The sequence below is a fragment of the Dendrobates tinctorius genome, unplaced genomic scaffold, assembly GCF_039654945.1.
Source record: "Dendrobates tinctorius isolate UK_male_01 unplaced genomic scaffold, ASM3965494v1 ptg000342l, whole genome shotgun sequence".
NCBI classification, from domain to species: domain Eukaryota; kingdom Metazoa; phylum Chordata; class Amphibia; order Anura; family Dendrobatidae; genus Dendrobates; species Dendrobates tinctorius.
In genome coordinates, this window is record NW_027362008.1 from 6,337,091 (window position 1) to 6,353,395 (window position 16,305).

General features: G+C 45.5%; 1 protein-coding gene across 1 annotated transcript in view; it reads right to left on the minus strand.

Annotated features, from left to right (window-relative positions):
* The window catches only part of LOC141074890 (uncharacterized), a 43,076-nt gene extending 27,456 nt beyond the window's left edge, over positions 1-15,620 (minus strand). The window contains exons 1-2 of the mRNA XM_073562197.1: positions 15,517-15,620; positions 2,593-2,715 (exon numbers count right to left, since the gene is read on the minus strand). Of these exons, the coding sequence (XP_073418298.1) occupies positions 2,593-2,715; positions 15,517-15,586 (193 nt within the window). The 5' untranslated portion in view covers positions 15,587-15,620. The remainder of the gene's footprint in view (positions 1-2,592; positions 2,716-15,516) is intronic.
* Between the last annotated feature and the right edge of the window lie 685 nt (positions 15,621-16,305).

Here is a 16,305-nt window from a genome sequence, read left to right on the forward strand (position 1 = left end):
GTCAACCTATGGTGGTGTCACCCTCTGATGGTGACCCCTCTGGTAGTGTCACTCTCTGTGGGTGTCACTCTATACTGGTGTCACCCTATGGTGGTGTCACCCTCTGATAGTGACCCCTCTAGTAGTGTCACTCTCTGGGGTGTCAGTCTATACTGGTGTTACCCTATGGTGGTGTCACCCTCTAATAGTGACCCCTCTAGTCGTGTCACTCTCTGGGGTGTCAGTCTATACTGGTGTTATCCTATGGTGGTGTCACCCTCTGATAGTGACCCCTCTAGTAGTGTCACTCTCTGGGGGTGTCAGTCTATACTGGTGTCACCCTGTGGTGGTGTCACCCTCTAATAGTGGCCCCTCTAGTAGTGTCACTCTCTGGGGGTGTCAGTCTATACTAGTGTCACCCTATGGTGGTGTCACCCTCTGATAGTGACCCCTCTAGTAGTGTCACTCTGGCGGTGTCAGTCTGTACTGGTGTTACCCTATGGTGGTGTCACCCTCTAATAGTGGCCCTTCTAGTAGTGTCACTCTCTGGGGGTGTCAGTCTATACTGGTGTCACCCTATGGTGTTGTCACCCTCTGATAGTTACCCCTCTAGTAGTGTCAGTCTATACTGGTGTCACCCTATGGTGGTGTCACCCTCTGATAGTGACCCCTCTAGTAGTGTCAGTCTATACTGGTGTAACCCTATGGTGGTGTCACCCTCTAATAGTGTCACTCTCTGGGGGTGTCAGTCTATACTGGTTTCACCCTATGGTGGTGTCACCCTCTAACAGTGACCCCTCTAGTAGTGTCACTCTCTGGGGGTGTCAGTCTATACTGGTGTTACCCTATGGTGGTGTCACCCTCTAACAGTGACCCCTCTAGTAGTGTCACTCTCTGGGGTGTCAGTCTATACTGGTGTTACCCTATGGTGGTGTCACCCTCTAATAGTGACCCCTCTAGTAGTGTCACTCTCTGGGGGTGTCAGTCTATACTGGTTTCACCCTATGGTGGTGTCACCCTCTAACAGTGACCCCTCTAGTAGTGTCACTCTCTGGGGGTGTCAGTCTATACTGGTGTTACCCTATGGTGGTGTCACCCTCTAACAGTGACCCCTCTAGTAGTGTCACTCTCTGGGGGTGTCAGTCTATACTGGTTTCACCCTATGGTGGTGTCACCCTCTAACAGTGACCCCTCTAGTAGTGTCACTCTCTGGGGGTGTCAGTCTATACTGGTGTTACCCTATGGTGGTGTCACCCTCTAACAGTGACCCCTCTAGTAGTGTCACTCTCTGGGGTGTCACTCTATTCTGGTGTGACCCTATGGTGGTGTGACATTCTGAAAGGTAACAGAAAAACTGCCTGAAACGAGAACTAGTCCGAACAGGTGCATACCAAAAACTACTTACATATCAAATTACGATAATGGTTGCACTCAATCATGTTACAGCATGTCAACGTGAAATACATGAAGTGTGAATAGCAAAATAGCTTTTGAAATTTAGGAAAAGTACACGAGATGCTTAGCACAAAATCTGGCCAAATAATGTGAGCCCATCTACCATCGTCAAGGTAATCTCATGAATCGGATGGGTCCCTGACCTAACTGCCCAGTGGGAAAACTTACCTATGGCTAATCTGCTAATTCATGGGTGAATATAAACACCTCTCTTGGTAAATCATGAGATTACCTTGACCATGGTGGATGGGCTCACATTATTTGGCCAAATTGTGGGCGAAGTGTCTCGTGTATTTTTCCTAAATTTCAAAAGCTATTCTGCTGTTCACACTTCATGTATTTTACATTGACATGCTTGAACACTATTGAGTGCAACCATTTTTGTAATTTGACATTCTGAAAGGTGTCAACCTCTCATGGTGACCCCTGTGGTAGTGTCACTCTCTGGCAGGGTCAGTCTATACTGGTGTCACCCTCTGGTGATGTTCAATCCTTACTGGTGTTAATCTCTGGTAGTGATCTCTCTCTGGTGGTATCCCTCTCTACTGGTGTGGTGTAACCTTCTGATAGGTACTGTGATGGTCATCCTGTGATGGTCACCCCTCTGACCGTGTCAATTGATACTGGTGTCCCTCTGAGGCAGTGTCACTCTCTGGTCATGTCACAGCCCCTCTATTTATGGCCTCTCTTGTGGGGACATTCTCTACTGGTAGCCTCTCTGGTAATGTCACCCTCTGCCCTCTGGTAGTGTTACTCTCTGGAGGTGTAACTTTCTGAAAGGTGTAACCCTCTGATGGTGACCCCTTTGGTCGTGTGACTCTCTCACGGTGTCACCTTCTAGTGGTGATCTCTTTGGTGGTGTCACTCTCGGTCAATATCACTCTCTGGTCGTGTCACACTCTGATAGCAGCCCCTCAATTTATGGCCCCTCTGGTGGTGACATGTTCTAGTGGTAGCCTTCACTTTCTGGTATTGTGATCCTCTGTTTGATGTCACTCTCTGGTGATGGTCCTGACGGTGGTCTTGATGCTAAAACTGCCGACATACAGATATTGGTAATTGATAGATTGCCCATTTATGCAGCAGAGATGGATTTTTCTCGGCGTCTCATTGATACTCGTGACCCATTGAACCTCGATGCTCACAGTTCTGACTTACCTGTTAGAAGGGGGTGCCATCTTCTACTAGGGGGCACTTTGGGGACTTTTTCCTCTCTTGGTGGTTTATCAACATTTTCATAGGTGTCATCCAAGAAATCACTGTCTCTGTCATGTGGGGTCTCTGTAACACAGGAGGGAATTGATCACAAAAAGGGGCTTATCTCCATCTGGTATTTATTGCGATGGACATAGGAAAAGGAATCCACCAAAGTCATATAGACAAATGATGATAATAATAATAATAATTTTATTTCTATAACGCCGACATATTCCGCAGCACTTTACATTATAGAGGGGACTTGTACAGACGATAGACAATACAGCATAGCAATAAACACATAGATCAAAACAGATACCAAGAGGAGTGAGGGCCCTGCTCGCAAGCTTACAGTCTATGAGGGAAAAGGGAGACACAAAAGGTGGATGGTAACAATTGCTTTTATTGTTTTTATGGTTTGGACCTTCCCAAGTGTAAGAATCGTGTGTTCCTGTTGCTGCCTGAACCAGTTAACAGTCTAAATATGTAACAGTACAGACACAGAGGGCTATTAAATGCAAAAAGCATGTGAGAACATGATGCAAGGAACCTGGTTATGGTAAAAAAATTTAGAAATGAGCCACACAGGGATATTTACGTTAATGCGTTGAGGCGATAGGCCAGTCTGAACAAATGAGTTTTTAAGACACGCTTAAACTGTGGGGTTTAGGGATTAATCGTACTAGCCTGGGTAGTGCTTTCCAAAGAATGATTTTCTCCACAGACATTCGGCGCACCTGGAGCACCGGTGCAGGAAGAGTGTTTGCAGCGTGTGCCAGGGTTGTCGCCGTCTGTGCCTAGTTGTTCTATGTATAGGAGGTGCAGTTTTATCCAGGGCACTTTGAAGTGTTTCATTGTAATGATTCAGTGCAGAATCAGGACATGAGAGGGAGGAGATAGGGGCCAATGATGACTGCAAGTTCTTCATAAGTTTCTGGGTGTTAATGGCCTGTATGTTTCTATAAGTATGGACAGTGGGGGTGACCTGAGCAGCCTGGCAGTTCTTGATAGAGAATGAAAGAAGATTGTGGTCAGAGAGCGGGAGAGGGGAGTTTGCGAAATCATCCACTGCACAAAGCCGAGAGAATACCAAGTCGAGGGAGTTTACGTCTTCATGCGTGGGGGGAGTTAGTATGCTGCGAGTGACAGAAAGAGGAGGTTAGAGATAAAAGGTGAGAAGCAAATGTTGAGAGGGGAAGGGCAATGGGAATGTTGAAGTCTCCCATGATGAGGGTGGGGATGTCACAGGAGAGATAGTGTGGAAGCCAGGTGGCAAAGTGATCCATAAACTGATGGGAGGGGCCGGGAGGACGATACACCACCGCCACTCGCATGGAGAAGGGGACATAGAGTTTGACAGCATGGACCTCAAAAGAAGGGAAGAACTCTAAGTGGGACCTATGGAACCAAAAATTTTCCTAGTTTAAAGTTACTTACTATTTGAGTTATGGTATTTACTGCTTCTCTGATTGTCTGTTTGCCTTAAAAGTATTGCAGAAAGGTAGCAAAGTCTTCATCATTTGTCCTAACTCACTATTTGTCTTCTCTAATTTTAATTTATTTTATGTGTGATGTAACACTGTAGAGTAGAGTTCTCTACTTTTTATTTTTTTTCCTATGTTTACCCTTCCTTCCTTCCTTCCCTGTAATATTATTATGAAAATTTAATAAAAATTATATAAACAAAAAAAGAAGGGAAGACAAGTGAGGGTAGTTGAGGGATAACCTGAAAGGTACATTTGGGTGATAGGAGCAGACCAACACCTCCACCTGCTCTATTGTCTGATCTTGGGGTATGAGAGAAGTGTAATCCCCCATATGAAAGAGCAGCAGCAGCGGTAGTGTCTGACTGCTGGATCCAGGTTTCAAAAACAAACAAAGAAAGAAGGGAGTCTATATCCACCTATAAAATTCCATCATTATTTATTGGTACTCACAAAATACTGTATAAAAATCCATAGACAAAATTACACAACCACATGTATGACAAATGCATTACAAAGAGACCAAGGTGCAACTATGTGCAGGGTCGCTAAAAGCAAACATAATTAGCATATCTACAGCAAGTGCCATTATGTCCCAGAGGCCCCATAGGATACTGAATAGCGTAAGTGAAGTAATCCGCCAGTGATGTGTGAATTTCAAACAAGGGCCCTGCTACCAGTCCTCAGGTCATAACCTCCATATCATTGCTCACCCATTTGCTGTCAGGAACGCCACACACTACGGCCCTACGCGCGTTTCGCGTAGGCTTCTTCCAGGGGCTGCTGCAGTGCCTACTGTCAAAAGGTTTTTCCACCCCCTGTACTCTCTAGATCCACCACGTTCCCCCCTCTGTCTCTCTGTCCACAGGTTGAAATCTTTACACGATTGGTAACCGAGGAATTCAAACAAATTAAAAACAGCAGAGGTAGAGATAACCTCACTCCACAACAACGGAGTGCATTGGAGGAATTGAAGAGATTGGATGATGTTGTCATCAAGCCAGCTGACAAGGGGGGGAACGTGGTGGTTTGGCCAGTGGAGGGTTACAAAATAAAGGCCTTTAGACAACTTAGAGAGGAGACTTATTCCCAGTTGACACACAATCCTTTGGGTGAGTTTAAGGATAAGCTGCTGTCTATATTTGAAATATTTCAATGTGATGCGAAAAAAGGGGAAATATGCAGCACTCACCAATACAGCTGAAAAACTGTGCGTCTTTATTTCACTTGAATTCCATCAATAGATATGTGGACATGCAGGACATTAGAGGAATGCTAGTTGAGGGAGGTGCCGGACAACCGCCATTTCGCGATTACTCGCTTCTATGGGTCCAGGACCTGGACCCGTAGAAGCGAATAATCGCGAAACGGCCGGGAGGACCTGGACCCGTAGAAGCGAGTAATCGCGAAACGGCTGTTGTCCGGCACCTCCCTCCCCTAGCATTCCTCCACGTCCTGCATGTCCACATATCTATTGATGGAATTCATGTGAAATAAAGACGCACAGTTTTTCAGCTATATTGGAGAGTGCTGCATATTTCTCCTTTTTTTCGCTTCACATTGAAATATTCATGTTTTTTCATGCAAGCACCTCCGTTTTTTGACTGAAATATATACTGCAATACTTCAGATAAATAGCTCCGTCTGGTAATGTGGTGATTTGTGTGCCTTAGTATGCCGTTCATCAGTTTGCTCTTTGCTGGGACCACTATACTTGAAATAGCATGTGAAAGAGGAATTATTTCCAAAAAGATTCTTGAGGGTCTCATTGTCAAATTTCCTGTTGTGCCCACGCTCTACCTCCTGCCCAAGGTTCACAAGGAGCTTATCTTCCCCCCCCCCCCCGGTCGTCCGATTGTCTCTGGCATAGGAGGGCTTTGCGACCCGGTATGCAAGTTTATTGATCATTATCTAAAACCACAGGTGGAGTCGCTTCCCTCCTATGTCAGGGTCACCACGGACGTCCTATGGAGGGTGGATGGTTTATTTCTTGATGCGGACACATTGCTCGTGGTAGCGGATGTTGAATCGCTCTATACGAGCATACATCATGAGGATGGCATGCGAGCTGTGCAATTTTATCTAGAATCCAGTAATATGGATGCTGATTTACGTGGACCGGTGTTGGACTTGTTGTGATTCATTCTGACACATAATTTTTTCACCTTCAAGGACCGTTTTTTCCTGCAAAAGCGGGGGACTGCGATGGGAGCGGCGTGTGCGCCATCTTATGCAAATTTATTTCTTGGTTATTGGGAGCGGAGCATACTGATGGATGGCGCACATGCCGTTCCCCAGATCCTTGGGTGGTTTCGGTTTATTGATGATGTTTTGTTTTTTTGGCAGGGTACTGTTGAGGTGTTACATTTGTTTATGGCGGGATTGAATCGCAACGAGTCCAACATTAAATTAGCATGTAACTTTCATCAGCAGAAAATAACATTTCTGTATATAGAATTAAATGTACAGGCAGATGGATCTATCCATACTGATCTATATCGGAAGGAAACGTCTGTAAATGCTCTGCAGCATTCATCATCCTCGCATCCGCGTTCCATGATCAATGCGATCCCCATTGGGCAATTTCTCCGGGCTCGGAGAATTTGCACCTCGGATGACTTCTTTGAAGGTCAGGCATGTGACCTTGGGTGGAGGTTTGAGGATCGTGGGTACAGCAGACGGAGTATCAAAGAGGCTACACTAGGGCGAGAAAGGTGGGGAGAGACGAGTTGCTTAGGATGACTGCACAGACCAAGAAAAAGGGTAGTGGTCAGACACGGTACATATCTGTGTTTAATCAGCAATGGGAGACCATGCGGGGGATACTTAATAAACACTGGCCGATATTGATGATGGATCCAGTTTTAAAGGACCGTCTATCATCTTCCCCCTTGATGACTGCAAGAAGGAGTAGAAACTTAAGGGACATGTTGGTGAAAAGCCATTATGTCAGTAAACCGTCCTCCTTTTGGGATTGTATTCAGAAGGAAAGGTTTCTTCCCTTGTGGCGCATGTCTGGCGTGTCGAAATCATGAGCGATCCACGTCGTTGTCGTCATCAGATGGCCTAACTAAATACAACATCAATGAATATATCACGGGCACTACAACTCATGTTATATATTATGCCACATGTGGCTGTAATTTAATATACGTAGGACTAACTTCTCGTGAGTTGCGAGTGCGTACGAGAGAACACGTGAGAGACATTGAGGCGTCTCATGAGGAAGATGACGTGGAGGCTCTGAAACCGATTCCTAGACATTTTTGTCTTAACCATAGATCTAATCCTGCAACCCTTAGGATTAGGGGAATTGATCGGATCAGGTTAGGGATTCGTGGTGGGGATGCTATGCGCTCCCTCCTCCAGAGGGAATGCAAATGGATTGTCTCTTTAAACACCCTTTCACCGGCGGGGTTAAATGAACAATTAAGTTTCTCCCCCTTTTTATGAGCTTTTATGTTAACTGTAGAGTTGAGCGACTTTTGTTTTTTTAGGGTCGCGTTTCGTTTCGTGAAACCCGACTTTTCCAAAAGTCGGGTCGAGCAAGATCGTCCGATTATAGGGAAAAGTTGGGGTCGTCCCGAAACACGAAACCCAATGTAAGTCAATGGGGAATAAAAGTCGGCAGTGAGAGGAGGACAGGAAACACACCTACAGTGCCCATTTGAATGCCAAAAGCATCAATTCTTCTTACTTAAGCTTGTCAACCTTAATTAACTTCATAATACAAGTTACGCACTGAAAAATGGGGGTTATTTGCCTAAAGTTGTGGGGGGGGAGGGCTGGCTGCAGGTTTTCATGTGCCCTGGGCGAAAGAGCGCCCCTTTAACACATACCACAACTCATCATGCTCCGATACGGCAGAGAAATAGCGGTATAGTACAATGAAAAATACCTCACTTTTTACATCTCATGACGAGGCCCATCTATTTCTCCATACAGAATCATTGGTCCCATATAATGTTTGAAACAGTATATGATGAGCCCCACATAATGCTACAGTATATGTTGGTCCCCATGGATGAAGCTCCACTGTCTTATGGGCCCAAATAATGCTCCAAACATAATGGGCCCCATTTCTAATGCTCTAGTGTATAATGGGCCCTGTAAATGCTGCTCCAGTGTCTGATGTCCACCTTTGGAATGTTCCAGTGTATGGTGGGCCCCATCTATCATTCTCCAGAGTATAGTGCTCCCCAAAAATTGCTGTCCCAACATTGAAAACAATCAAATAAGTCTCCTCGCTAGGGAATCCCTGTACTTGTCTGGACAGGTGCTGTAGCTTGCTTAACAGCTCGCCAGCCGTTCTCACGCCCAGTATGGATTGCACGTGATTGCACAAAGGTTAGAAAGGGTACCGTATCCCTGGATAACATGTATGGATAGCGTACACATTCAAAATATATGTCTCAGGAGGCAGGCTCAGACGGTGTTAGGCCCAGTATGGATTGCACGTGATTGCACAAAGGTTAGAAAGGGTACCGTATCCCTGGATAACATGTATGGATAGCGTACACATTCAAAATATATGTCTATACAGCATGAGGCAGGCTCAGACGGTGTTAGGCCCAGTATGGATTGCACGTGATTGCACAAAGGTTAGAAAGGGTACCGTATCCCTGGATAACATGTATGGATAGCGTACACATTCAAAATATATGTCTATACAGCATGAGGCAGGCTCAGACGGTGTTAGGCCCAGTATGGATTGCACGTGATTGCACAAAGGTTAGAAAGGGTACCGTATCCCTGGATAACATGTATGGATAGCGTACACATTCAAAATATATGTCTATACAGCATGAGGCAGGCTCAGACGGTGTTAGGCCCAGTATGGATTGCACGTGATTGCACAAAGGTGAGAAAGGGTACCGTATCCCTGGATAACATGTATGGATAGCGTACACATTCAAAATATATGTCTCAGGAGGCAGGCTCAGACGGTGTTAGGCCCAGTATGGATTTGACGGCCCAGATTACACAGCAGAGGAGCAGGGAGAGGTAAAGATTGCAAATGCTGGGGCCCTGCCCAAGCAAGGGGGGCCCACTCGTGGGCGTCGGTACTGGCACTGGGCCCCTCATAGTACAGCGGTGTGTCTGACGGCGGGTGTGCACCACCACCGTCAGAGACACTTGATTGCACTATGAGGGACCCTGTGCCAGTGCCCGCGCCCAAGAGTCGGCCTACCCACCTGTCCAGGGCAACGGCACTCGCATGGTGTCGTGCGCTAGGTGTTGACCCCGGCCATGGGGGGGGGAGGCAGCACAGTTAGGGAGTTTTAGAAAGTGGCATATGTTGATGTTGGACATTCAGCTGATGCAAAAGGCGAAATAAGTGAAGTACCAGGAAGAGGTGGACCAAAGCAAGCCATTTTTCTGTCACCCTATGTGTCATCAGGGGAAGGTGGGACAAAATCCTTGGAAACCCATGCATGGTTCATTTTAATGAAGGTTAGATCATCCACATTTTGGGTTGACAGACGGGTCCTTTTTTCTGTCAGGATTGATCCAGCTGCACTGAAGACTCTTTCCGATAGCACACTTGCAGCTGGGCAAGCGAGCTCCTGTAAGGCATATTGGGCCAATTCAGGCCAGGTGTCCAGTTTAGCGGCCCAATAGTCAAAGGGGAATGACCTGTGCGGGAGAACATCGATATGGGAGGAAAAGTAGTTTGTAACCATAGTTGACAACTGCTGTCTCCTGTCACTTTCCATCGATGCAGTAATACCAGTTGTGTGAGCGGTATTTGAAAAATCAGTCCACAACATTGTCATGAAACCCCTGTCTCCAACGCCACTTCTGCTGTGTGCACCACGAACACCTCTGCCAAGCTGCCCCCGACCCGTACGGCTCGTGATAGGCCATGAGTTCGCGGAAAGCTGTGCTTTCCACCAACCGAAAGGGCATCATCTCAAACGAGATTAGTTTGGCAATGTGGGCGTTCAAACCCAGTGTACGCGGATGAGAGACTGAGTACTTTCTTGACCTACTCATAGTGTCTGGGAGGGTGAGCTGGACTTGAGAGCTGCATATGGTGGAAGTAGCGGTGGACAGGGCGGACTGAGAGAGGGTTGATGATGGTGATGGAGTTGGTGTTCTTTCTGATGGCCTAGAATCAGTCTTTCGTTGATATAACAGTGGGATTCCCTGACTGTTGTGGTCTTGCAACGACACCTCAACATTTGCTGCTGTGCTAACCGGTGGGCTTACAGTGGGGGAAACAATGTAGCGTTGCTGACTACCTTCGTTGTGATCAGTTGCACATGTGGCACTTGAGGTTTGGTGTTGTGTCCACGCTTGCAAGTGCATGCTGGTTAAATGTCTAAGCATGCAACTGGTATTCAAATTTTTCAGATTTTTCCCTCGGCTAAAGGTCTTTGCGCACTTCTTACAGGTAACCTTGGCCTGATCATGAGGATTTTGTTAAAAAAAGTGCCACACTGCACTCTTCCTACTTTGGCAGACATTTTGCGGCCTAGCACGCTGTGATCTTTTGACCCTCTGGACAAGCTGTCCAGCAACTCTTTTGATGTTTGGAACCTGTCTTTGGAGTGCTCCGGGCCTGCCAGATAACAGCTGTTGCGATGTCGATGTCTGCTGTGGATGCTCCTCATCTGAGCTATTGTAAACAGCACCCTCTTCCCCCAATGGATGCCAATCTGGGTCAACAACTGGGTCATCCATCACCTCCTCTTCTATGTCATGTGCACCTTCCTCTGTGTCACCGTGTATGGTGGTATAGTGTGCGGGAAGGGGCACCTGAGTCTCATCAGGGTCAGAATCTGGCTCTGTACACTGCGAGGACAATGTAGTGCTCTGAGTGAATGTACCAGCAGAATCATCCATCAGCGGCTGTGCATCAGTGCACTCCATGTCAGATTCATCTTGGCCTGGGTAATTCACCATTTCACTTGATAATCCAGGCATGGTATGTGAAAACAGCTCCATGGAGTAATCAGTAGTATGGCCTGCGTCATCCTTCAATCTTGGTTGGGGTGAAGGACACAAGGAAAGGTGTGGTTCATGAACATGAGCCTCCAATGACGACTCAGTGCTTTTACTTTTTACAACTGAAGAAGAGGAGGCGATAGAGCTGGAGGCTGAGTCAGCAATGTAAGACAAAACTTTTTCCTGATGCTCTCGCTTTAAAAGCGGTTTGCCAACTCCTAGAAAACTAAGCGTTCGAGGCCTTATGTAGCCAGACGATGACGCAGGGTCAGCACCTCCTGCATTCGGTCCTATTTTGCTCTTGCCACTACCATCAGATCCACCACCAACACCATCATTACCAGCTGCCAACCCCCGCCCAATTCCACGGCCTCTTCCACCAGCCTTCCTCATTTTTGGTAGAAATGTAGACAAAATCCAACAACCTATATAGTAATGTAAAACAAGGTACAAGGTGTCTATAGGACAGGGGAGATTTAGAATTTCTGCACACACTTGTGGACAGTGGACACTTTTGGATTGTGTGAGGCCCACTGATATCTGAGCGCTATGTGACAGGCTCGATGGCACAGCTGTGACCAAAGTGACGAGAGGATAAGGGAGATTTTGAATCTCTGCGCACACTTTTGGACACTGGACACTTGTGGATTGTGTGAGGCCCACTGATATCTGAGCGCTATGTGACAGGCTCGATGGCACAGCTGCCTGTGACAAAAGTGACGAGAGGATAATGGAGATTTTGAATCTCTGCGCACACTTTTGGACACTGGACACTTGTGGATTGTGTGAGGCCCACTGATATCTGAGCGCTATGTGACAGGCTCGATGGCACAGCTGCCTGTGACGAGAGGATAATGGAGATTTTGAATCTCTGCGCACACTTTTGGACACTGGACACTTGTGGATTGTGTGAGGCCCACTGATATCTGAGCGCTATGTGACAGGCTCGATGGCACAGCTGCCTGTGACAAAAGTGACGAGAGGATAATGGAGATTTTGAATCTCTGCGCACACTTTTGGACACTGGACACTTGTGGATTGTGTGAGGCCCACTGATATCTGAGCGCTATGTGACAGGCTCGATGGCACAGCTGCCTGTGACAAAAGTGACGAGAGGATAATGGAGATTTTGAATCTCTGCGCACACTTTTGGACACTGGACACTTGTGGATTGTGTGAGGCCCACTGATATCTGAGCGCTATGTGACAGGCTCGATGGCACAGCTGCCTGTGACAAAAGTGACGAGAGGATAATGGAGATTTTGAATCTCTGCGCACACTTTTGGACACTGGACACTTGTGGATTGTGTGAGGCCCACTGATATCTGAGCGCTATGTGACAGGCTCGATGGCACAGCTGCCTGTGACAAAAGTGACGAGAGGATAATGGAGATTTTGAATCTCTGCGCACACTTTTGGACACTGGACACTTGTGGATTGTGTGAGGCCCACTGATATCTGAGCGCTATGTGACAGGCTCGATGGCACAGCTGTGACAAAAGTGACTAGAGGATAAGGGAGATTGGATTGCTTTTAAAAAAGCAGTTTGCGGAGCAGTGGGTAAACAGCAATGCCAGTGTGTCAGGAAGCCTTAAAAGGCAGCCCAACAACCAACACCACTGATACACCACTATATAGCCTCCCCTTGCACTGCACACACAGTGACTTGTGTGTTGTGCAGGCCAAATCGCTAGCAGCAGAAGCAGTTTTTTGGTCTTCTTCCCTGCCTAACGCTCTCCCTACAGAATCAGCAGCAACCTCTCCCTATACTAAGATCGGCAGAAGTAAGATGGCGGTCGGCGTGCACGCCCTTTTATACCCCCTGTGACGCCCACCAAAGCAAGCCAATCACTTGCATGCCCTTCTGAAAGATGGTGGTGACCCGTGCCTAGGTCATCACGTTGCCCACAGTGTCCGTGGATCCTGATTGGCTGAAAATATATATATATGTGTGAGTGTGCAATATATCTATACATATATACACTTAATCCCTTAAAAATGCATATATATATTTTCTTCTTGCTATTTATGGCACCGTCACTTTATATGATTGCAGTGTTATTAATAATATTTAAATATTGGTACCGCTGGGTATCTTTATCTAACATGAGGTGTGCGGTGTATGTTCCTCAATAGAACGGGATGATAAGCCTATGTGAATCCTCCATCAATACGCTGTGATTTATCCCCCAATGATGTGTGTATTTACGATCTTTATCGCTAGTGCGCATGTCTGCGGTGACGCTGGGCTGGAGGCGTCCAACAGGCGCCGCTGGATGACGTGCACGTGTCAATTACATCACCAGGGAAACCCTGTGACACGCGCGATCTCACTGGCGCCGGGTGTGACGTCACTTCCGGTTCACAAACCCGGAAACATGTGCCACTGATTAGCGCATGATCGGGCACCTGTGAGTGGCCTATAAGATGAGGACCTTTAGACAGTAGACACTGCAGCAGCCCCCGGAAGAAGCCTACGCGAAACGCGCGTAGGGGCGTAGTGTGTGGCGTTCCTGACAGCAAATGGGTGAGCAATGATATGGAGGTTATGACCTGAGGACTGGTAGCAGGGCACTTGTTTGAAATTCACACCTCACTGGAGGATTACTTCACTTACGCTATTCAGTATCCTATGGGGCCTCTGGGACATAATGGCACTTGCTGTAGATATGCTAATTATGTTTGCTGTTAGCCACCCTGCACATAGTTGCACCTTGGTCTCTTTGTAATGCATTTGTCATACATGTGGTTGTGTAATTTTGTCTATGGATTTTTATACAGTATTTTGTGAGTACCAACAAATAATGGTGGAATTTTATAGGTGGATACAGACTCCCTTCTTTCTTTGTTTGTTTCTATATATATTGGAGTTTTCCATGGGCTAATGTGTGTAGGTGGTGTTCAGTACTAAGTAATCACCGCTATTTGTGATTATCTCTGCGACTGGGATTTTGCATTATCTGGACCCAGGTTTCAGTAAGAGCTAGAAGGTTAAGAGAATCGGAAAGGAAGAGGTCAGGGATGAAGGAGAGTTTATTACACACTGAGCGAGAATTCCAAAGGGCACAATTAAAAGAGACAGAAGGCATGCAGGGAATATTAATAAGATGGTATATCAGACTGTCAGAGCTCTGGCAAAGAACACTACCAGTGTTCGAAATGCGTTGCTGTTGTCATGGATACTCTACCATTTTAACCTCTTCACCCCTGGGCGAGTTTCTGATTTTGCGTTTCTGTTTTTCGCTCCCCTTCTTCCCAGAGCCATATCATTTTTATTTTTTTTGTCAATATGGCAATGTGAGGGCTTGTATTTTGCAGAACTAATTGTACTTTTCAATGATACCATTGGTTTTACCATATAATGTACTGGAAAACAGGAGAAAAATTCCAAGTGCAGTGAAATTGCAAAAAAAGAGATGTGAGAACTTATTGTTTTGTAATCAATATTGCCCAAGTGCCCCCTGACCCACACATCTGATATTTTGTCCTCCTATTGATTAATATTTGATCTAGTAGTCATGATTCAGCTGTCTGGTGATCCGGGACCAGGGGCTTCTTCCCTGTCCCTAAAATTGGGGGCACCCTAGCTCACCCAATTCCCCAGGATATTTCTGTAGGTGAAGATGCCGGGGCCGTCACCCAAGCCTTATCTCCTGAATCAGCCGTTCATCTGTTCTCTTCCCTCACCCAGGGAAGAGGGGCGTTACCGTGCACCATAGTACACCAACCAAACGAACAAGGCAACATGAACAAGGGTAACTGAGAATACCAGGCATACAAATATTCACTCACATATAACAGAGGAATGCACTGGGGAGTGGAGGATGGGGAAAAACCAAAATAAGAGGCGGGAAGATATTTACCACACTTACAAACCACACAACAGTCACTGATAACTCCTCCATCACTCCTCATAAAAGCACCAAAACACCTCTCCTCCAAGCCATGCCACATAAGCTATCTCTGACAATGTGTGTCAGTCAGGATCCAGATTATATAGGGTATAGGAGTGGCTAACCGAGCTCAGCTGAGAGCTCAGACCAACAGAGCTCCTAACATGGCGATTAACCCCTGTTCTGACATAAGAAATTAACACCCTTTAAAAAAAAAGGTGTAGTACTTCTTTTCAGGAGTAGGAGCAATCAGACGCTGCGGTCTTCTGGCTCCTCTCTGTTTGGTATCCCTGTGACACTAGTATTATATTTTCTTCCACTTCCATGAGATTTGGAGACTTAACACAATCCAGAATGTAATTATTCTTTCTCATTCCCCGTACCTCCGCAGTATGTGACTTTTAGAGGGTGTACCTGACTGTATGTGAGTTGTACCTGACCCTTTTGTGTCTGTATGAGGGTATATACTGTATTATTGTATCCAATTGTGTGATGGTGACCACTGTACAAGGTTGTGTCTGACAGGATCTAAGTCTGTAGAGAAAAAAATAGCTTACCAGAAAGTTTCTTCTCCCTTTGCAGGACTTCAACAAATCTCAAGTCTGCGTAAGTCACAGCATGGGCCATATCTGTCCTGATCACCGGCTGAGAATGGAGAGCTCACTGCATGAAAAGAGGAAGGAAAGTAACAAAAATATTATTATAATGAACCTAGAAACACGAAACAGAAAATAATAAGAGAAAATGACAGGAAATGCAAAATACCAGAAACCAACATCTAGAAAAATTAGTGAAAGAGCGAGAATTAGAAGAACTCCTCACTATTTATTATTATTATTATTATTATTATTATTATTATTATTATTATTATTATGTAAAAATCAAAGGGTGAAATCTTTTTAATGAAACTAATTTTTAGACAAAAAAAGTATGTTTAAAAAAGACACAAACATAAAAATTAGCAAGTATAGAATTTCAAACAATGTTATCAAAAATAAAAAATGTATAAAAAAATATAAAAAGTTATTTAAAAAATACATAAACATTATACGAGTAAAATAGAAAATTAAAAAGGCTTTAAATCAGCCTCCAGGATTTAATCTGGGGAGCCCCAATATGTCTTATAACACCCAGACGTCATCCTACGAGAGCAATTTTAGCATCTACATGCCACAGGACAATCCGGGCTCCACTGTTCTTTGTCTGGCACAAAAACCTACTGAAATGAATCTTAAACCATCCAGTTAATATCCAAATGTAAAAATGCTTTATTAATTCATACAAAATTACACCGGAATTTAAAACTTTAATGCCACTTAAGATATAAAAAAAATAGGATATGACTG